Source organism: Odocoileus virginianus, chromosome 30 (genome assembly GCF_023699985.2).
Source record: "Odocoileus virginianus isolate 20LAN1187 ecotype Illinois chromosome 30, Ovbor_1.2, whole genome shotgun sequence".
In the NCBI taxonomy this organism is placed as follows: Eukaryota; Metazoa; Chordata; class Mammalia; order Artiodactyla; family Cervidae; genus Odocoileus; species Odocoileus virginianus.
Genome location: NC_069703.1, coordinates 10,388,850 through 10,412,399, shown reverse-complemented (window position 1 = coordinate 10,412,399; position 23,550 = coordinate 10,388,850). Strand labels below are relative to the sequence as shown.

At 42.1% G+C, this 23,550-nt stretch overlaps 1 protein-coding gene across 2 annotated transcripts in view; it reads right to left on the bottom strand.

Annotated features, from left to right (window-relative positions):
• Nucleotides 1–3,821: 3,821 nt before the first annotated feature.
• PARD3B (par-3 family cell polarity regulator beta) overlaps nt 3,822–23,550 on the bottom strand; it is a 1,140,410-nt gene continuing 1,120,681 nt past the window's right edge. For both annotated transcript variants that reach the window (XM_070458512.1, XM_070458513.1), the window contains one exon: nt 3,822–8,622. In XM_070458512.1, the coding sequence (XP_070314613.1) occupies nt 8,265–8,622 (358 nt within the window). In that variant the 3' untranslated portion in view covers nt 3,822–8,264. The remainder of the gene's footprint in view (nt 8,623–23,550) is intronic.

The following is a 23,550-nucleotide window of genomic DNA, read 5'->3' as shown; positions in this document are numbered from 1 at the left end:
GGTAGGTTGCAAGTAATACATTTTCTCTCTACTTAAGTTTCTCTTTACTCTCTAGATAATGCATTGCCCATTGCATTGAAAATTTCGTAGCCTGCTTCATGCTTTAAGTTGTAACCTGGCCTGCTCACGTGAGCTAACACTTTTCACCTCGAGAATAATACCAGGTGATCTTTAACAACAGGACTTAGAGATATATGATTTGGGCTGTGAACTGGAACGTCAGTACTGCAGCAATTCAGGGAAAGAATCCTCACACCTCATTTCTTCATTCAAATGACTTCAACAAATATTTCTTAAGTGCATGGTCAGAGCCAGGCAATGTGTTACAAATATGATACTCCTTAGAAGGCCACACAGACATGGAAACCAATCACTGTAGTAGAGGTAATAAAAGTTTTATTGACGATCTGCAGAAAGGATCTCAATAATACTGGATGGAATTGCCAGCTCTGTCTTGGGAGGAGGCTGTGGCAACTAACTTGGTTGGTTTAGTTGCTGATAACTGAGTCCCTCCGAGCTAAACAGAAAGGAACTTAATGTGGGGAGTTAGATTCCAGGTGGCTCAGCGGTAAAGATTCTGCCTGTAATGCAGGAGATGACAGTCGATCCCTGGGTCAGAAGGATCGATCCTCCTGGACAAGGAAATGGCAACCCACTCCAGTTTTCTTGCTTGGAGAATCCCATGGACCAGGGAGCCTGTTGGACCATAGTCTATGGGGTCACAAAGAGTCCGGCATGACTGAAGAGTTAAGCACAGCACACACAGCACAGGTGTTGTCGGTGTTGGAAGGGCTAGAGAGTGCTCCAGGCAGGTCTTCCAGGAACAAATCTCAGAATGTTACAGAACTGGCCCACTGAAGGAGTTGCTACCCAGAAAGTCAGGGCCCTGAAAAGCCATTACCCCATCTGGGGGCAACAGAGTTACGCTGCCTCGGCTGTGGTCCTTGCTAAAACAGTGGATGTCCCTCCCATGGCCTCTTGACCCACAGGAAGCTAGAGACCAGACACCCCTCCAGTAACACCAGATGCCTCTGTACTCTGCTTGCCCTCAGAAGCACGCCTGGGCCTCAGTAGTCTGTCTGCCAGAGTGTTCGGTCTGACCGGTGGAGGCTGAGCTGCATCGCCCAAGCCGGGAGGAAATCTGGAGAAGGTGGTCTCTAGGTTTCATGCCTCCGACCTGCAGTAAGTCTTGCTCCAAGAAGGCGCGGTGGATATGAAGGAGCCAACCTCCAGTGTCTGCCTTCAGGTCTTCATGGAGAAAGAGTCAGTTGGTCTGGGATCTGAAGGAAGACTGAGGAGCCACAGGTCAGAGGGCATTTTGAGCAGGGGAGGCTCTGCCTGTTGCATTTACTACGTGCTGCTGTGGTGCGAAGCTGTTAAATGCACCCCTGGTTCAAATAAATGGAAGTAATTTGAAACAACACTAGCACAAGATGTAAAATTGGGAGTAAGGAGACTTGAGGAGAGAAAGGCACAGTGGACTGATTTTGGAGGGCTTTGGATGTCAGACTTTAAGCCATAAGTATTAACCACAGAAAGACTTTGAGGAGTGTGTGCTTGTGTCTATGTGTGTGTGTGTGAGAGAGAGAGAGAGAGAGAATGGAGGCACGGAGTCATGTGTATATGTGTGAGTGAGAGAGAAAGAGAGAGAGAGAGAATGGAGGCAAGGATTAATTTTCCTTGACTGCTGGGCAACTATGTGTGTTATATATAGCAGTATTCTAGTAAACATATAACTATGTTTTATGTACTGGTGTGCTGGTAATGTTTAACAACTGACTCTCCAGAAGGGAAAAAGTCCTGATTTGTAGGGTATGCTAATTCCTGTGTTGTGAATGCTTCAAACATAACCTATTTCAAGCTACCAGTGTGACATCACTGAACATGGAGTTGGGAAGAAATGCAGAGTTAGCTCCTGGGAGCTGGTTCAAACTGGCCCCATAACTCCTATGTTTGTCCTGTAAGTTGATTCTTAAAACAATCCCATAAGATGTATAGTAGTTTCATTTCACAAATGGTAAAACTGAGGCCTAGAGAGAGAAGCATTTTATGCAAGGTTATGTAGCTAATTCGTGGTTGAACCTAATTTTAGCAGCAGAAGGGGACAACAGAGGATGAGATGGTTGGATGGCATCACTGACTCAATGGATGTGACTTTGAGCAAGCTCTGGGATTTGGTGATGGACAGGGAAGCCTCATGTGCTGCAGTCCATACATCGCAAAGAGTCAGACATGACTGAGCGACTGAACTGACTGACCGTGTGCAAAGCCAGTGTTATTTCAACAACACAATGCTGCCTCCAGACTAATTTGGTCAGCTGTCTGTTTCAAAAAGTTCCTCTGGGAGTGCAGGGCAGAGGTTGATATCACAGTGTGAGAGAGTATTAGACAATGTTTAAGTGAATCAGTGTCTATGTGTGCCAATAAAATTTTATTTACAAAGGTGGTGGGGTCTGTACAGAGGTGGGTCAGAAGGAAGCTAAATAAGAGGCAGAGATCACAGGGGAGTGGCTGAGAAGTGATGATGCTTAATGAAGGCCATGGAAGGATGTTAGGAAGAATGGATGTATTTGACAGAAGTGCAGGGTGGAATTGCCGGCCTTCCATCTCATCAGATGGGGATGGTTATGGGCAAGGAGCAGAGTTATATATGGTGAGTCAAGGATTATTTCTGGATTTTTTGGTTTTTAACTGTGAACATGGTGGTGCAATTGGTCAGCACAGAGTCGCAAGAAGCAAGTTTCTTTGGAGAAAGCTTGTTTTCAGTTTGGACAAGTTGAGTGCAAAGGGCCTTTGGAAAGTCCAAGGAGGGATGTCCAGTAGGAAAGTGGAAATGCATGTACTCAGGAGACAGATCAGAGCTGGAGATTGTGAGCAAATCCGTCTAGGATGGTAGCTGAAAGGCTGTGGATGAACTTGAAGAGAGAATGAGAAGAGGGCTGGAAATAAGCCAGTAAAGTTGCTTGGGAAACATACGGATGGTCTCAAGGAAAACCAGCTCCGAATCCTGTTTCTTTAGACAGGGTGAGCGTGATCCTGGCATAAGAGAGGGGGTCACTGTGTTGGATGCATTTGTGAATTCTGTGATGTGGTGCCCAAATCCCACTTCAAGAATGAAAGGCCATTCTCTAGTTACTGTAAATATGTCCCAAAGATGACCCCCAGCTGTCAACCCTTTTGGGGATTGCCTCACCTGAAGAAAACTGCCTGGTTCTGGGTCTCTTCTCCTTTCAGAGGTAGCTCATACCCCCTGACAGAGATGGTGGGATAAATGCCCCTCTCCCGTGTCCACACTTGGGACAACTCTATGGGGGCCACTGAAGCTCCAGATTTCCTCGTGGAGTTGGCTGAGCCCAAGCTGGAAGGGCACGCAGCTCAGCTTTTCCCTCTCTGCTCCATCCTGTCTTCTTCCTCTGCCTTCTGTAGGTACTGAATCCAAGTGCTCTCCCAAATAAACACTCTGCTTGGTCATTCCCACCTCAGCATCTGCTCTGGGGGAGCACAGCATGTGGTTAACCAGGTGGCTCAGTGGTGAAGAATCCACCTGCAATGCAGGACAGGTGGGTTCTATCCCTGGGTTGGGAAGATCCCCTGGAGAAGGAAATGGCAACCCTCTCCAGTTTTCTTGTCCGGAAAATCCCATGGACAGAGCAGCCATGGGTTTGCAAAGAGCCGGACACCACTTATCGACTAAACAACAGCACATGACGCCGCTAGTTCCCGGTGTCCTTGGCCCTATGATGTTGCTGTTCTAGGGTGTTCTACCCGTTCATTCATCAAATCTTAATATAAGTCAGTGGTGGGTGAAAACCAGGACTCTCTTACTGACTGAATAAAGCTTTATTTTAATGCAAAATAAACAAGAAAAATTTATATATTCATATATAACAATATCCAAAATGTTTCTGTGATACAAATGGGATCATCCAAAAAAGACCGTAAAGAATTCATTCTCCACCCTCAATCATATGCCAAAATATGATTTCACATAATTTATCTTCAGAACTTATGAACAGACTTGGTATCATATAAGCAAAGGAAAACACTAGAAAAAGTGACTGTAAAAACAGCAGGTTTTGTTTTTATGTTCCCAGTAGTAAACAGCACTGCAGTCAGCAGAGATGGAACGTAACACTGTCTGAAAGAGCTGAGTCAGGAGACAGTCTGGGTGGGAGTGCACTCTCCACTTTGCGCTGTAGTGAAACCCACCTTTAAAAGTCAGGCTGTGTGAGATTCTATTACTGTGGAAGGACATGAGGGAGAAAGAGTTCCCCTCAGAAGCTGCGCTGCATAGGAGATTCTAGGCTTATTTTAGATATCTCACTTTCATTCTCCTTTTTTATCAGAAAGGTGACTTTGTAGGGCTATCTTACGGAGACTCCTCTTTCTGGTCTCATTGTGGCATCATTTCCACTTAAGTCGGTGTGAACTGCGAGTACAGAGAAATACCATCGTGGGCTGTTTCTGACTCCCAACACCCTCCTGCCTAATTGCACTAAATCTGGACTGAGTTGAATTTTGCTCATGGACTCAGAAAGCAGCAGGGTGTCTACCCAATTTAGCACCAATTTGAAGGCTGTTCATTGTAAATTTCAGAGTTTAATGCTGATTATAGACACACATTGCTGTCCACACCGAATTCTCCAGCTCTCTCTATCCCCCTGAAATACTAAGATGTTGCTCCAAAGAAAAGGAAGGGACGTATCAACCCTATGCATAGCAACTCTAAAACTTATCAGGTGGATTTCCTTCAGAAAATAGGTTTCATTCAAGAAGTTCATAAATCTTCGGAAGGAATAATGAACCATGTTTTAATTTTGTTATTTTGTAAAAATCAAGCTACAGTGAAGTCTCGAATCTCCTTTATCAGTTCGTGTGCATAGAGTTTCCTTCTTGGGGTGATGGTGCTCTTGATTATAAGATCTTTGCTCTGTACTATACTGTGAAGTCAACACATACAGATCTAAAAACCTAACAAGGAGCTTCACAGTAAATTTCCCCCCACTTTTTGTTGTTACTCAGCCATGATTTGAGAAAATACTCCTGACTCTGAACTTTCCTTTCATCCAGTGATGTGATATTGTGAGGAAGCAATACTATACGAAGAGTGATCCTGACACAGCCCAATGACACGAAGGGTTAGTGAGATGTTGTGTTTCTTCTCTCCCTTGTAGAGGACTGAGTTCGCCTGCATCTAAAAGTATTCTGTGGTCTGCTCCCTTACATCTCTCTACTCCTGCAAAAAGGGACAGAAAAAGAGCTCCTTAAAATATCCAGTGACTTGAGGTCAACACATCACTCCAAGCTCTGGATGACCCAGTGGTCAGATCAGGAGCCAGGCAGGTGTACATTGATGGGTTTTCAGCTCACCAAGCTCTCCGTGCCACCTTTTCTTGGGGGGCTGTTTGCATTCTGAGCTACAAGGAGACACCTGACTGAGGTTTACCAAGGCCAAAAATAAATCAGGAACTATTTCCCCCTACTCGGAGCCCACTGATTATAGCCTGGTGTTCTCAATACTCTAAACAACCTGTTCTTCTAAATACTGGGAAAGAGTTCCATAACCTCTGGGTGGTGACAGTTGGGTTGGTTCACAGGCATTTATAAAGCTTACATTCAAGCTGTTTTAACTGTTACTCGACCTGATGAAGACTGCCATACACAATGTTGGCTTCTTCTGGGTAAGGTCAAATAGGTCATGTGTTATACTTCAAGGAGGAAAAGAAAACTGCTATAATCTGTTCCCGTTACTTTTAATAGTACATTCACATCCTTGGCTGCCCCTCAGAATTAGCAATTGCTTTACTGCGTGTGTATACAACACAAAAGGGCCTCCCACCTGGCTCAGTGGTAAAGAACCCACCTGCCACTGCAGGAGATGCCAGTTCGACCACCCCTGGGTCAGGAAGATGCCCTGGAGGAGGAAATGGCAACTTCACTCCAATATTCTTGCCTGGAAAAGTCCATGGACAGAGGAGTCTGGTGGGCTACAGTCCATGGGGTGGCAGAGTGGGACACGACTGGGCAACCGAGCACACACACTGAAAACCATGCTTGGAGCACCTCTCCTTGAGCCTTAGTGCAGGAGATGCCATGCTCACAAGGTGGCCACGTGGTGAAAAGATGGGCATTCTTCCTGCTGGGGCTGCTGTGAGTGTCTCACCTTCCATCACTGCCCCCTGGGGGAACTTGGCCTTAATCCAGAAGGAAACCTCTGACTTGGCTACATCCAGTAGTCTATAGAAATTTGGTTAAACTATGGAACATTCTGAAGAGCTGGCTTTTATTGCTTCAAAATACATCCTACTTCTCTCATCATTGTCTTCTTGAAGGTTTATTTAGCTCGAGGGAAGACAGCTTGCAGCTTGTTGGTAGGGAAACCCTATGGCTCACCTACATTCCACCTTGAGGTGAGAAGGGCCCAGTCCTCAACCTCAGAACAAATTGCAAACAATCTAAAGGTGCCTGGCTTAAGAGAGATGACAGAGGGCCAAAAACAACTCGACAATCTATTCTCAAGAGGGCCGTAAGTAAACTGTAGTTTAGAAAATGATACCTCTTAAAGTTCAGTAAATAACACTAGTTAAGTCTAAACCCAGCAGCTGCATCATTCTTGGTAACAGAACTATATTTTAAATTTAAAAAAAAATACTAAACCGGGCAGGATAGATACTCTATGTATTCAATAACATCAATACTATAATTTATTAAATCCTAGCCATCAGAGGTATTCTAATCTCAGCCAGAATGTCTGAGCTGAGCTCAAGACATTTTTGGGGGAAGAGGCTGAAGAAGGAGTGCACAAAGGCTTAGAGGACTGCAGGGGTCACTGAGCACTTTGAGTTGCTTCTCCATGCTTTGCTGTTTCGCAGTCTTGTGTTCTCATTTGGGTCAGGGTTTAGAGGTTCTAATCTATGTTGAAATAAGTAGAATATATGTGCAAAGCTCTAAAGAAATGTGAGGGATTTTGGAGGGTGGGGTTTTTAGCTTTGCAAAGCCATAAGACCTTTCCCCAACTGGAGACCTTGGCCTTAGTCTTGCTCTGCCTCGTGTTAATGAAATAGAGCAGATGTAGAATGATTTAGTTTTATGCTCCTTCTCCCTTCCCTTCTGGTTTGTTGTTTTTCTTTTTATTCTCTTCTTCATCAAACTTTCCAGAAGGTATTTTCTTTCCCCCATTCTCCATACTGGTAATCATACACCTTCATAAACACGCACACATACACACACACTACTATTGCTTGCTAGTTATCATTCCCAAAGAGCACCGTCAGCCCTTTCCCGACCCTGGGTGCATCTGGTGCTATTTGGCACTGAGTCTAGAATTGGCATCTTCAGAGCACTGCTTCCTGTGTGACCTCACCAGTGGGTCCTCTCTTTCCTGAGTACATCTCCGCTCTCAAGTGGGAGTCTTAAAGTAAAGGCCCCAGTTACAATAATGACAAGCAGGAGATTTGGGGATGAGTCTGAAGCCAGATAGCTCTATGCTATCTTGCCTGGGATGTGGGAGAAAGGAAGGTGAGGACCATGGAAATTATAGCCTTTTAGTCTGATTGCCTTGATCCTAGGCATAGATTTGTTCTGGAAGCTCTGACTAGCTTTGTGAATTCTCCCAGGAAACTAATACTGCATTCACATTTTTTATATAAAAAGTGAGGAAACGTGAAATGCTTATACCAAGTGAGTGGTACTGAGAACCTGAGAAATGCTACAAATAAATGCAGCCTTCCTCTGGGTACAAAACATTTCAAGGAGCTCACTCTTCATGTTTGTTTTCTCAATGCGAAGACTACTCTCTTAGGATGCCCATATTTGTAGCTATTCTTCACAGACTTAACAACTTCAGGAGGTGGCTGCAGCTTAGCTTCTGAATGGATGATGTCCCAGACAGACTGGCCCCTCTCCCCTCCATGACGCCAATGCTATGCATGTTTGTGTTCCAGGGAGGTGGCCATGCTGTAGACCTCCACTGCTATTTGCCTGTTCAACTGCCACTCTCAGTGAACTGAACAATTCTAAATATATTTCAGATATCAGACAGTTTTGTTTTTATGGCCCTATCCTTCCTTTTCCTTCTGATTTCCCTCCCCAAACTCCTACTCCATTCTTTCTGATTAGTGGTCAAGTGTTGCAGCTTCAGTGAGAAAAATCCAACCTGTACCATAGAGAATTCTCAATAGGAAGAAGGCCTTAAGGTGTAGGAAGGACAAAGGTGATGCTGGATGTCTTCCATCCCAGGCTGGGCTGAGCTTGGTGGTGGTCAGCTACACGGCTGCGGTCATGGGGTTCTTCTGCCTGGGATCCTGGGTTCGATAGGGATACTGATCTGGGCTGCTCCCTCGGGGCCCTGGTCTGCCCATTTCTGGGTAGGCTGGTACTCTGTGGTGCTGAGGAGGGGAAGGCGGGACATCTTGTCGGAAAGGTCCTTTGTGCTGGGGGGCTGGTGGGGGTGGATAGTACTGGGGATACCGGAGATCTGTGACTCTCAGGTCTGGGGGGCGAGGATAGCTTCCTTTGGGTGGATGCACAGGATGAGCCCCTGGGTAATAGGGAAGCTCTCTTTCCTTGTAGAGCCCTCGAGATGCGGCTGTCAGGTAGTCCACAGGATCTGCTGGTCCTCCCCTGGAAAGAGAAGACGAGACACGTATCAGCGACCACTAAGCTGGTTGCCCAGCTGATGACCACATCCCTCAGCCTCCCTGCAGCCTGGCGTGGCCACAGACTGGATCTGGCCAATGGGATGTGAATAGCCATGATGCATACCCTGAAAAGGAAGAAAGGGACCCTCTCCTCTTCCCTCCTTTCTGTTGGCTGCTAAGAGTGGCCATAATAAAGATCATAAGGAGAAAGCCACATGCTGAGGAAGGCAGGACAAGAAGAAAAGAGCCTGATTCCTCTACACCATGAAGCCACCATATCAGTTAGGTGCCTAACAGAGAAATTTTCTTCTATCTTGTTTATATGTTGGCCTTTATTATAGTAACCAAGCGAGTTCCCTAAACAAGGCTGAGTTTGGCTCTATTAATACTAGTAATGGCTCACCCCCTTCCTTCTCCACCTCCCTGAATCCTGACATAGACATGGTGGTAGAAATGCACATGTTATCTGGAGTCATAAACTTCCCAGGGAATGAACTCATTTTTCTCCTAGGTCCGTGGGCTATTCTTCACACAGGCCATATAGTCTTGGTCTAACTCTGGTTGGCTTCTGTGACACATCTGTGTGGATTAGTATGCCCTCTTTCCACAGTTCCTGGAAGAAGTCCCAACTAAGAGTCTGGAATTATCCACCTATAACTTTGATATGAAGCAATTCTACTGCAAAGTCAGTAAGCACCACCCAGCCGGTAGCAGACTGGGAAAAGTCAAACCAGCTGTAAGTTGCACTGTGTAATGAGTAGGCACACAGAAAGGTCCAGGGCAAGAATAAACACTAACATAAAGCGACCCTGTCTGGCTCTCTCTGCTAAGACAACAAGCATCTTCTGATCCATTTGCCATAACAGAAGCAATACGTCTCTAAACAATGTACAGATGACTGCATCTTATCTAGCCTGGGGTTAAACAGATGAGTTCTGTTTGCAGCTCTTAAAATCCCATAAACCTTCTGTGCACATATTCCCTAACATCATGCCCAGATCCTCCCCACTTTCTACCATTCCTCTTTTTATTATTTCTTTTTCAAGGAAAAGAGCAACAATAACAATTAATGGAAAGCTCTCCAATGTCAGAGTACAACCTGATAGAACACTTGAAAGAAATGACAGGGCTGTAAGAATACGGTGTCTGTGGTTAATCAAGCACTGTCAATGAGGGTCACAATCACCCTGTAATCTGCAGAGTTTGATGGGAAAACAGCTCTGTAAATTCCCCAAATCAATGATGGTTTGACAAGCTCCAAGCTTGAGTCCATGTGGAAAGCAGCACGTGAACACATTCAAAAGGATGAACAATAGAATTTTTCTCTACTTTTTTATGTCTTAATTTGGCTATGTGTAATAATGAAAGAGAGATCCTTGAGCCTGGGTTAATTTAGTTAGAGTTTTCAGGTAAAAAAATTAAATTGTTTGTGTACAAGTTATTATAGCATCAACTGTTATTATTCAGTGCAGTTTGCTTTGCTCTGTTTTAAATTGCCCATGACAAATAGAGCACAAATGTGTAATCTGTCACCCCAGCCCTGTGAAATAAAGGATGGGGATTTCATCTTCTCTTTCCTTTAGAATGTTGTTTTTTTTTTTTTTTTTTTTTAGAAAACTTCCAGCATTCATTATATCTTTTATTGTACAATATTTTAAGCTCCCCCCCTCTCCCACCATGCTCATTTCTACTTCCTTTTGGTTCATGTTAGAGATTTTCAAAACACTTTAAAAAAAACCACAAACAAAAAAAACCCCCCTAACCTGTGTTTTCTCTCAGAATCTACTGATGATATTTCTCTGCATGAAGTGAAACATGTGGTTTTTCTGCACTCATTTTAAGCCCTTGGGATAAATCACTGACATTTGCAACACACAAACATTATCTGCCTTAAAATGAACATACAATCAATGCTCCCTCCGGACCCTCTTAGCATGAATGTTTCCTGTTTAAAATTGAAAGAGAGAAAGGAGGAATTCCAGGCCTTGGACTTTTAGGGTCCTGTTCTCTCCCTGGAGATACCTCTCTTTTAAGACAGAATATTATAAAAGACAGGCAGGCATTGTTTTTTTTGTTTTTTTTTTTTTTGTGGAGAGACTAGCCAGATCAAGCGGTGACAGAGCAGAAGCCACCCGGATAGCCACAGCCACCGCGCAGGCTGCGTGCACACGGTCAAGCCACTTGTCCCACGCCTCCCCCTGCCACTTGGCCACCTTGCACGGCCAGGGGAAGCTGGGGGCAGAATTCAAGATAGTTTTGTGGACTCACATTGCTTCCTCTGAGGGGAGATTTTACATCTGGGAATTTGCTTACATGTGGCAGAAACCAAGTGAGGTAGCTGTTCTTTGTCAAGAAATGAAATCATGGAAATTGTCTTTTTCTGTAGAAGCCATCAAAGCAGTTATCCTTTCTAATTTTTCAGAGAGAAGACAAACAATGAGCTGGCCTATAAAAACACTCTTTAAGGTTCAAAGAGTGCGGGAAGAATTTTTCTTTCTTCGGTGGTGGGAGAGTGGGTTGCTGTTGTTTATAAAAACTCTTTGCTCAAAATTGAGGACTGGCTTTTACCAGAATTACTCAGTGCTTGCGAATATTGTGTGTGCACACACACATATTTAAAAGAACAGTTTTTTAGGGAGATAAGATGGCGGAGTAGAAGGACGTGAGCTCACCTGGTCTTATGAAGATATCAAAATCACAACTAGCTTGCAGAATAACTATCGACAAGAAAATCACTGGAACTGGCCGGAAAAGATATCCTACATCCAAAGAAAAAGAAGAAGATGCAACAAGATGGTAGGAGGCATGTAATCATGATAAAATCAAGGCCCATACCTGGTAGGTAGGCAACCCACATGCTGGAAAGTAATTACATTGCAGAAATTCTGCCAAGGAGTCTTGAGCCCCACATCAGGCTCACCAGCTGGCAGCTCTAGCAATGGGAGGAAAAGCCCCCAGAGACTCTGGCTTTGAAGGCCAGTGGGGTTTGATCACAGGAATTCCGTAAGACTAGGGGAAACAAGACTCCACCTTTGGTGTAGACATGGTCTCGTGCACACCAGGACACAGGAAAAAAAAAAAAAAAAGGAAAACAACAACATATGGAGGCAAAACAATATGCTACTAATCAACCAGTGAGTCACTGAAGAAATCAAGATGGAAATAACAAAAATACCTATAGACAGATCAAGACATGACAATCCAAAACCTATGGGTTTCAGCAATACAATTGTACCTGAGGAGACAGGAAAAATCTCAAATAAAGAATACCTAAAGCAATTAGAGAAAGAAGAGTAAACAAAATCTAAAGTTAGCAGAAGGAAAAATGTAAAGATCAGAGCAGAAAGAAATAAAATAGAGACAAAATAATAGCAAAGATAAATGGAACTAAAAGTTGGCTCTTTTAAAAGGTAAACAAAATTGATAAATCTTAAGCCAGACTCACCAGGAAAAAAGAGAGAGGGCTCAAATAAAGAAAATTAGAAATGAAAAAGAAATTATAATGGACGCCACTGAAATACAAAGACTCCAACTGCAAACAACTATATGCCAATAAAATGAACAACCTAGAAGAAGTGGGCAAATTCTTAGAAAGGTACAATCTCTCAAAACTGAACTAGGAAGAAATAGAACATATGAACAGACCAATCATAAGTACTTAAATTGAAATTGTGATAAAAAAAATTCCAAACAAACGAAAGTCCAGGACCAGAAGGATTCACAGGTGAAGTCTATCAAACATTTAGAGAAGAGTTAATATTTCTGAAACTATTCTAAAAAATTACAGAGGGAGTAACACTCTTAAACTCATTCTATGAGTCTGCCATCACCCTGATACCAAAACCAGGCAAAGATAATATGCACATGGACACATACACACACACAATTACAGGCCAATATCATTGATGAACACAGACACAAAAATCCTCAACAAAATATCAGCAAACCAAATTCAATAGTACATTAAGATGATTTACACCATGATTAAGAGGGATTTATCCCAGGGATGCAAGGATTTTTTCAGCATCCACAAATCAGTGTGATACACCATATTAACAAATTGAAGAATAAAAACCATATGATCATCTCAAAGGAAGCAGAAAAATCTTTTGACAAAATTCAATACCCATTTACGATAAAAACTCTCCAGAAAGTGGCCAAGAGGGGACATACCTCAACATAATGAAGGCCGTGTATGACAAACCTGTAGCCTTCGACTGTGTGAATCACAACAAACTGTGGAAAATTCTTAAAGACATAGGAATACCAGACCACCTTACCTGTCTCCTAAGAAACCTGTTATGTGGGTCAAGAAGCAACAAAGACCCAGACATGGAACAACTGACTGGTTCAAAATTGGGAAAGGAGTACCACAAGGCGGTATATTGTTACCCTCTTTATTTAACTTATGTGCAGAGTACATCATGTGAAATGCCAAGCTGGATGAATCACAAGTTGGAATCAAAACTGCTGAGAGAAATATCAACAACCTCAGATATGCAGATGACACCACCCTAATGGCAGAAGGTGAAGAGGAACTAAAGATCCTCTTGATGAATGTGAAAGAGGAGAATGAAAAAGCTGGCTTCAAACCAGTCAATCTTAAAGGAAATCAACCCTGAATATTTATTGGAAGGACTGATGCTGAAGCTTCAATGCTGTGGCTATCTGATGTGAAGAGCTGACTCATTGGAAAAAACCCTGACTCTGGAAAATATTGAGGGTGGGAGTTGAACAGGGTGGCAGAGGATGAGATGGTTAGATAGCATCACTGACTCAAAGGACATGAATCTGAGCAAACTTCGGGAGATAGTGAAGGACAGGGAAGCCTGGCATGCTGCAGTCCATAAGGTGGAAAAGAGTTGGACACAACTTAACAACTGAACAACAACAATATAACTAGCATCATCCTCAATGGTGAAAAGCTGAAAGCATTCCCTCCAAGATCAGAAATAAGACAAGCGTGTCCACTCACCACTTTTATTTAACATAGTTTTGGGAGTCCTAGCCCTGACAATCAGAGGTAAAAAGAAATAAAAGGAATCCAAACTGGAAAAGAAGTAAAACTGTTACTGTTTGCAAGTGACATGATATAAACAGAAAATCTTAAAGATGGTACCAAAAGACTGTTAGAGCGCATCAATGAATTCAGTAAAATTTCAGGATATAAAATTAATAAACAGAAATCTGAAACACTCCTATACATTAACAAGGAAAGATAAGAAAGAGAAGTTAAAGAAACAGTCCCATTTATAATCACATCAAAAAGAATAAAACATCTAGGAATAAACCTACCTAAGGAGGCAAGAGACTTGAACTCTGAAAACTACAACACGCTGATGAAAGAGATAAAAGATGACACAATCTGATAAAAAAGCTATACCATATACCTGGATTGAAAGAATCAATATTATCAAAATGACTACAATACCCATAGAAATCTGTAGATTCAATGCAATCCCTATAAAATTACCAATGGCATTTTTCAGAGAAGTAGAACAAAAAATTTTACAATATGTATGGAAGCTTTGGCTTTAGAGTGCAAAATGGAGCAGGGCAAAGGCTAAAAGAGTTTTGCCAAAAGAACGCAGTGCTTACCGTAAGCACCCTCTTTCAACAACACAAGAGATGACTCTACACATGGATATCACCAAAAGGTCAACACTGAAATCAGACTGATTATATTCTTTGCAGCTGAAGATGGAAATGCTCTATAAAGTCAGCAAAAAGAAGACCTGGAGCTGACTGTGGCTCTGATCATGATCTCCTTATTGCAAAATTCAGGCTTAAATTGAAGAAAGGAGGGAAAATCACTAGACCATTCAGGTATGACCTAAATAAAACCCTTTATGATTATACAGTGGAGGTGATGAATAGATCCAAGGGATGAGATCTGGTAGGCAGAGTGCCTGACGAACTGTGGACAGAAGTTTGTAACAGTGTACAGGAGGTGGTGACCAAAATCATCCCAAAGGAAAAGAAATGCAAGAAGGCAAAGTGGTTATCTAAGAAGGTCTTACAAATAGCTGAGAAAAGCAGTGAAAAGCAAAGGAGAAAGGGAAAGATATATCCAACTGAATGCAGAGTTTCAGAGAATAGCAAGGAGAGAGAAGAAAGCCTTCTTAAGTGAACAATGCAAAGAAATAGAGGAAAACAATAGAATGGGAAAGAGTAGAGATCTCTTCAAGAAAATTGGAGATACCAAGGGAACATTTAATGCAAAGATGGGCACAAACAAGGACAGGAACAGCAAGGATCTAACAGAAGCAGAGAGATTAAGAAGAGGTGGCAAGAATACATAGAAGAACTATACAAAAAAGGTCTTAATGATCCAGGTAACCACAATGGCATAGTCACTCACCTAGAGCCAGACATCCTGGAGTGTTAATTCAAGTAGACCTTAGGAAGCATTATTATGAACAAAGCTAGTGGAAGTGGTGGAATTCTAGCTGAGCTATTTCAAAAGATGATGCTGTTAAAATGGTGCACTCAATATGCCAGCAAATTTAGAAAACTCAGCAGTGGCCACAGGACTGGAAAAGGTCAGTTTTCATTCCAATCCCAAAGAAAGACAATGCAAAGAATGTTCAAACTACCATTCATCTGCACTCATTTCACATACTAGCAAGTTAATGCTCAAAATCCTTCAAGCTAGGTTTCAACAGTATGTTAACTGATAACTTCCAATTGTACAAGCTGGATTTAGAAAAAGCAGAGAAACCAGAAACCAAATTGCCAATGTTTATTAAATCATAGAAAAAGCAAGGGTAACTTATATGCAGAGTACATCATGAGAAATGCTGGGCTGGATGAAGCACAAGTTGGAATCAAGATTGCTGGGAGAAATAGCAATAACCTCAGATCTGCAGATCACACCACCCTTATGGCAGAAAGTGAAGAAGAGCTAAAGAACCTCTTTAGGAAAGTGAAAGAGGAGAGTGAAAATGTTGACTTATAATCCAACATTCAGAAAACTAAGGTCATGGAATCTGGTCCCATCACTTCATGGCAAATAGATAGGGAAACAGTGCAAACAGTGACAGACTTTATTTTTTTGGGCTCCAAAATCACTGTAGATGGTGACTGCAGCCATGAAATTAAAAGATGCTTGCTCCTTGGAAGAAAAGCTATGACCAACCTAGATAGCATATTAAAAATCAGAGACCTTACTTTGCCAACAAAGGTCCGTCTAGTCAAGGCTATGGTTTTTCCAGTAGTCACGTATGGATGTGAGAGTTGGACTGTGAAGAAAGCTGAGCGCCAAAGAATTGATGCTTTTGAACTGTGGTGTTGGAGAAGACTCTTGAGAGTCTCTTGGACTGCAAGGAGATCCAACCAGTCCATCTTAAAGGAAATCAGTCCTGAATATTCATTGGAAGGACTGATGCTGAAGCTGAAACTCCAATACTTTGGCTACCTCATGAGAACTGACTCATTTGAAGAGACCCTGATGCTGGGAAAGATTGAAGGCAGGAGCAGAAGGGGACGACAGAGGATGAGATGGTTGGATAGCATCTCTCAAACTCAATGGACATGAGTTTGAGTAAACTCTGGGAGTTGGTGATGGACAGGGAGGCCTGGCGTGCTACAGTCCATGGGGTCACAAAGAGTCTGACACGACTAACTGAACTGAATTGATTCCAGAAAAATCATCTACTTCTGCTTCATTGACTATGCTAAAGACTTTGACTGTGTGGATCACAACAAACTGTGGAAAATTTTAAAGAGATAGGAATACCAGACAACCTTACCTGCCACCAGAGAAACCTGTACAATGGGTCAAGAAGCAACAGTTAGAACTGGACATGGAATAACAGACTGATCAAAATTGGGAAAGGAGTATGGCAAGGATGTATATTGTCACTCTGCTTATTTAATTTATATACAGAGTACATTATGTGAAATGCCCAGCTGGATGAATTACAAGCTGGAATCAAGATTGTTGGAGAAATATCAAGCTCAGACATGCAGATCATACTACTCTAATGGCAGAAAGCAAAGAGGAACTAAAGAACCTCTTGATGAGGGTGAAAGAGGGGAGTGAAAAAGTTGGCTTAAAACTCAACATATAAAAAACTAAGATTGTGGCATCTGGTTCCATAACTTCATGGCAAATAGATGGGGGAAAAGTAGAAACAGTGACAGATTTTATTTTCTTGGGCTCCAAAATCACTGCAGATGGTGACTGCAGCCATGAAATTAAAAGACACTTGCTCCTTGGAGGAATAACTGTGACAAACCTAGACAGTGTATTAAAAAGCAGAGATATCACTTTGTAGACAAAAGTCTGTGCAGTCAAAGCAATGGTATTTCCAGTAGTCATGTACAGATATGAGAGCTGGACCATAAGAAAGGCTGAGCACTAAAGAATGCTTTTGAACTGTGGTGTTGGAGAAGACTTCTGAGAGTCCCTTGGACAGCAAGGAGATCAAACCAGTCAATCTTAAAGAAAATCAACCCTGAATATTCATTGGAAGGACTTCTGTGGAAGCTGAAGCTCCAGTACTTTGGCCCCCTATGGAAAGAGTTGACTCATTGGAAAAGAGTCTGAAACTGGGAAAGACAGGATGGGAGGAAGAGCTGCTGACAGTGGATGAGATGGTTGGATGGCATCACTGATTCGATATACATGAGTTTGAGCAAACTCTGGGAGACAGTGAGGGGCACAGAAGCCTGATGTGCTGCTGTCCATGGGGTCACAAAGAGTCAGACATGAATTAGTGACTGAACACCAACAATGGAAATGAGAAACTGAAGAGCCAAAGCAATCTTGAGGAAGAAAAATGGAGTAAATAGGCTGCTGACTTCAGAAAATACTACAAAGCAACAGTAATCAAAACAGTATGGTACTGACACAAAAACAGAAATACTGACCATTGGAGCAGGATTGAAAGACCAGAAATAAACTCACACACTTATGGTCAATTAATCTACAACAAAGGAGGCAAGACCATACAATGGAGAAAAGACTCTCTCTTCAATAAATGGTGCTGGGAAAACCGGGCAGCTACATGTATAATAATGAAATTAGAACATTTCTAACACTATACACAAAAATAAACTCAAAATGAAGTAAAGATCTAAATGTAAGACCTGATACTATTATAAATCTTTTAGAGAAAAACAAATTCAGAACACTCCTTAACATAAATTATAGCAAAAATCTTTTTTTGGTCCATGTCCTAGAATATTGGGAATAAAAACAAAAACAAACAAATGTGACCTAATTAAACTCAAAAGCTTTCACACAGCAAAGGAAACCATTTAAAAACATGAAAAGACAACCCACAGAAAGGGAGAAAATACTTGCAAAAAAATGTGACTGATAAGGATTAATCTCCAAAATTTACTAACAGCTCATGTAGCTCAATGTCAAAAAAAAAAAAAAAACAACCCAATCAAAGATAGGCAGAAGACCTAAATAAAGATTTCTGCAAAGAAGACATTTAGATAGCCTAGATGCACATTAAAAGGTGCTCAACATCACTAATGATTAGGAAAATGCAAATCAAAGCTACCATGAGATATCCCCTCACACCAGTCAGAATGGTTATCATCAAAATGTCTAGAAATAAATGCTGGAGAGGGTGTGGAGAAAAGGGATCCCTCCTACACTGTTGGTGGGAATGTAGACTGGTATAGTCACTATGCAGAACAGTACAGAAGTGCCTTTAAATCTCAAAATGAAACTACCTACTTTAGCTTTATTTTTAAATTAATATTTAGCAATTCCACTTCTGGGCATATATTTGGAAAAAACCTTTGTTCAAAAGGATACATGCATACCTCCCAATGTTCACTGCGGCACTGTTTATAATAGCCAAGATACGGAAGCTTCTAAATGTCCATTGACAGAGGAATAAAGAAGATTTAGTACATATATACAATGAAATATTATTCAGCCATTAAAAATTAAATAATTTTGCCATTTGTAGCAAAACGGATGGACCTAGAGTTTACCATACCAAGTCAGAGTAAGTCAGACAGAGAAGGACAAATATCATATGATATCACCTACATGTGGAAACAAAAAAGGTACCAATGAACTCATTAAAACAGCGTCACAGATTTAGAAAACAAACTTATGGTCCCCAAAGAGGAAAGATGGTGGGGTGGGGGGATAAACTGGGAGTTTGGGATTGAGATATACACACTAATGTATTTAAAATAGATAATTAACAAGGACCTACTGTATAACACAGGGTACTCTGCTCAATATTCTTTAATAACCTAAATGGGAAAAGAATTTGAAAAAGAATAGATACATGCATATATAACTGAATCACTCTGCTCTACACCTGAAACTAACACAAAATTGTTAATCAACTATACCCCAATATAAAATTTAAAAAAAATTTTGCAAGAAAAAAATGCCCAGATTATTAACTACAGAATTTGATAGAATAAAGGAAGTGGAATAGGGACCTGATATTTTATCTCTGTTAATCTTGGGTTTCCCTTTTCACAGTACCTTTATTTGAGGGACATTTAGTATCTGTAGGGAAGCACAAGATGCAATACATTCTGGGACCAAAGAAATGCTTATCATAGTAACTAATGCTGCATGTTTTGAGCCAACTTTGAGGAATCCAGGGGCAGCTTTCTTTGAAGATTTTAATGAAAACAAGGATCCAAATGCAAACGTATCAGCACTTTTAAGACCCCTCATTTTTCACATGACCCCCATGATTTTTATTCATATGTGTTATTACTTTTCCTAAAAGACTTTTAATTCAAAACCTCACCCAGGAGCCATATTTACTTAAGAAGAACACGTCTATATTTGCTTTCTTTTTTTTTTTTTTTTCATTTATTTTTATTAGTTGGAGGCTAATTACTTTACATCATTGCAGTGGTTTTTGTCATACATTGAAATGAATTAGCCATGGATTTACATGTATTCCCCATCCCGATCTATATTTGCTTTCTTTACAATATAACTCTTTGCAAAAGCTGTCATGATAATATCGATACTTGAAAAATTTCACTGATTTTTTCCCACATTTTAAACTATGTTTTATTTTCTATTTTATTTTTGATTAGGGTCATCTCTGGAGGTCCAAAGGATTCAGATTTTGATTGGAAAATTTGTACAAATATGAGAGCTGGACTATAAAGAAGGCTGAGTGACAAAGAACTGATGCTTTCTAATTGTGGTGCTGGAGAAGCCTCCTGAGTGGCAAGGAGATCAACCAGTCAATCCTAATGGATATCAATCCTGAATATCTAATGGGAGGACTGAAGCTGAAGCTCTAATACTTTGGCTACCTGATGTGAAGAGCCAACTCATTGGAAAAGACCCTGATGCTGGGAAAGATTGAAGGCAAAAGAATGGGGCAGCAGAGGATGAGATGGTTAGATAGCATCACCAACTCAAGTACATGACTCTGAGCAACCTCTGGGAGATAGTGGAGGACAGAAGAGCCTGGTATGCTGTAGTCCACAGGGTTGCGAAGAGTTGGACACAACTGAGTGAGTGAACAACAGCAAAGTGGGTCAGATGGCAGCTCTTGGGAACCGACTGTCTTAATTTTATGGAAGGAGGGAAGGAATGCTTCTACAACTATGAGGATAATCCTTTGAGGGAAAGGGCTCAGTATTAGAAGGACTGAGTCACTGGCAAAATTTTTAGCTAGGAATGAAATGACTCTACTTACTGGAACAGATGAAGGGACCTGAGCCCCTGAGATAGATGTATAGGCACGAGTAACTTTGAATCCTTTCATCTCCCCACTGCATCTCCATTTCTGCAACAATTGCAAAGAAAATCTCTCTGCTCTGCATTCACTGCAGTAGTTCATTCTCACTCCATCTGCCTGTTGCCCTGCCTCAGGCTGGGTATATACTGTGCTGAAGCCCCAATATCTTGAAGGAAGGAACCGAGTCTCATGTATCTAGTGATCTCTCTCAGTTACCACATGGCTCTGCACATCGCAGCTGCCCCTAAATGTAAACTGAGTTTGTTCAAGAGAGTTTAAAGTAAAGAGAAAACCCACAAGCATACATGGTAACCACAGAGGGTCAGATGTGTGTAGGAGCTGGAAACAGTAGGTAGGTAGAGAAATGAAAGGAGAACGTGGGCTCTCATTGAGAAGTAGAGATTGATAAGGGTTGAGATAAGACTGGACTCATAAGTTTTAAAGAAGGAGGAAGGGATGGTGGGCTAAAAAAAAAAAAAAAAAAGGATTGGACTGGGTCCAACATAGAATGGCTGTAAATGTGTGTTATATTTGTCTTGTTTGCCAAGAACAAAAGTAGACAGCCTTATCTCTTCTTTTATGCCTAGTACTTGAATCATAGTAGGTACTTAATGAATCTTGCACTCAAATTTAATTGCCTTGACTTACTACTAGTGAGGTCAACATGACTGATGAACTGGCTCAGGTTAAGTGTATTTGCTCAGGAATCAGTTAAGAAAGAGCAGACAGGACGGTGGAATAGAAAGACCTTTTCTCATGGGCACATCAAAATCACACTGCAGAACAACCATCAACAAAAAAGACTGCCACTACCAGAAAAGATTTCTTCAGCTAAAAACATAAAGAAGAAACCACAGTGAGACAGGCAAGAGGTCTCCCCCAGGTGGGAGACCCTCACACTGGAAAATAATTATATTGCAGAGATTCTCCCACAGGAGTGAGAGTTCTGAGCCCCACGTTGGGTTCCCCAGTCCAGGGATCCAGCATCAGGGAGACGAGCCCCCCAGAACATTTGGCTGTGAAGGCCAGTGGGGCTTAATTTCAGGAGCTCCACAGGACTGGGGGAAAAGACCTTAAAGATGCACACAAAACCTCACATGGACAAAAGTAGTTACTTGATAGGCGCCTGGGTGAGACCTATCTGCTGGTCTTGGAGGGTCTCCTGGAGAGGTGGTGGTTGGGGGTGGGGTGGGGGTGGGGTGGAAGCAGTTGAAGCTCAGCCTAGGACATAAATTCTGCTGGCAGGCATATGTGGGAACATTCAGTGGTGCGAGCAATCCTGGCCGCTGCCATTTTGGCTCATTAGTGCCAAGACCTGACCCACCCAAAAGCGTCAGGTCAGACAATTAACTGGGAGGGGCCAGGCTGCCGAAAGGCTTCTTGAGCCCATAGCCATCTCTAGACATGCCTCTAGACACAGTCCTGACCACCAGAGAGTCAAGACCCAGCTCTACCCACCAGTGGGCAGGCACAGGCCCCTCCCACCAGGAAGCCTCTATCTAGACCAGCCTCACCCACCAGGGGGGGCAGACAGCAGAAGCGTGAAAACTACGATCTCTCAGCCAGCAGGCTGAGTCTGCCAACAGAAGACCACACCCTACTCTAGGACTGGCGGGGCCCTGGTCCTGCCCACTAGCAGGCCAATGCAACCTTCAGGACATCCCAGATCCCATATTCAACTGTGCCAGGAACTTGACCCCTTCCCTCATCAGCAACCTGACACCACCTCTGGGGTCCCTGGGCCCTGCAGCCAGACTCCAGGAACCAATTCTGCCTTTCATTGTTGTGTTGTTTTCTTGTTGTTCAACTGCAAAGTCATGTCTTTTTGCAATCTCATGGACTATAGCACACCATTAGTCTGACACTAACCCCAGGACCTGGCTTCTCCCACCAGTGGGTGGGCAATAGCCCCAAAGTCTTCAGGACCCTGACTCTATCCACTAGTGAGCCAGGCAGGGTCTGGCAACCAACCAGACTAGGAACCAACCAAGTCTACCAGACTGCTCACATAGTTAGCCCATCACAACAGAAGGACCCACACGGCCCTCTTGGGGAAATTCCTAGAATGTATAGCTTGAGGGATGAGAGGAGAAAGCACTGCTGGAACACACAGGATATCTCTTACAGAGGACTATTTCTCCAAGGTTGAGGAACATAACTAACCTACCACATACATAAAAATAGAAATAACAACTTAAAAACAGGGAAGCAGCAGCAGAACACATTCCAGATGTAGCAATAACATAAAACCCCAGAAGAAGAATTAAGTGAAGTGGAGCTACATCAGCTACCCGAGAAAGAGTTCACACTCATAATCATGAAGATGATCGAAGATGTTAAGACAAGAATGGATGCACAGAGTGAGAAGTTAGATGTTTTCAACTAAGAATAAGACAATATAAAGGACAACCAAAAAAAGATGAAGAATACAGTAACTGAAATGAAAAATCTACTAGAAGGAATCCACAGTAGATGAAATGATAGAGGATTGTATCAATGAGCTGGAAGACAGAGTAGTAGAAATCACTGCCACAGGAAAGAAAAAAAAATGAAATGACAGTCTAAGAGACCTCTGGGACAATATCAGATGTACTAATATTTGCATTATAGGGATCCCAAGGGAAAAGAAAGAAAGGGCCTGAGAAAATATTTGAAGAGATAGTAGCTGTCAACATCCCTAACCTGGGGAAGGAAACACTCACTGAAGTCCAGGAACCAGAGAGAGTTCCACACAGGATCAATCCAAAGAGGAACACACCAAGATACACTGGAATTTAAAAAGTGACAACAAATAAAGGGAGATTAAAAGCAACAAGAGAAAAGTAATAAATAACACATAGGGGAGCTCCTATAAAGCTATCAGCTGACTTTTCAGCAGAAACTTTGCAGACCAGAAGGGAGTGGCACAATATATTTAAAGTAATGAAAGGGAAAACCTACGATCAAGAATACTCTACTCAAAATTGATTGAGAAATCGAAAGATTTACAGACAAGCAAAAGCTAAAAGAGTTTAGCACCACCAAACCAGCCTCACAACATATGTTAAAGGAACTTCTCAAGGCAAAAAAGAAAAGCTAACAACTAGAAACAAGAAAGCTACGAAATGAAAAAGCTTACTGATAAAGGCAAACATACAGTAACATAGGAAGCCATCTACACACAAAGCTAGTAGGCAGGTTAGAAGACCAAAGTAGTAAAATTATCTGTATCT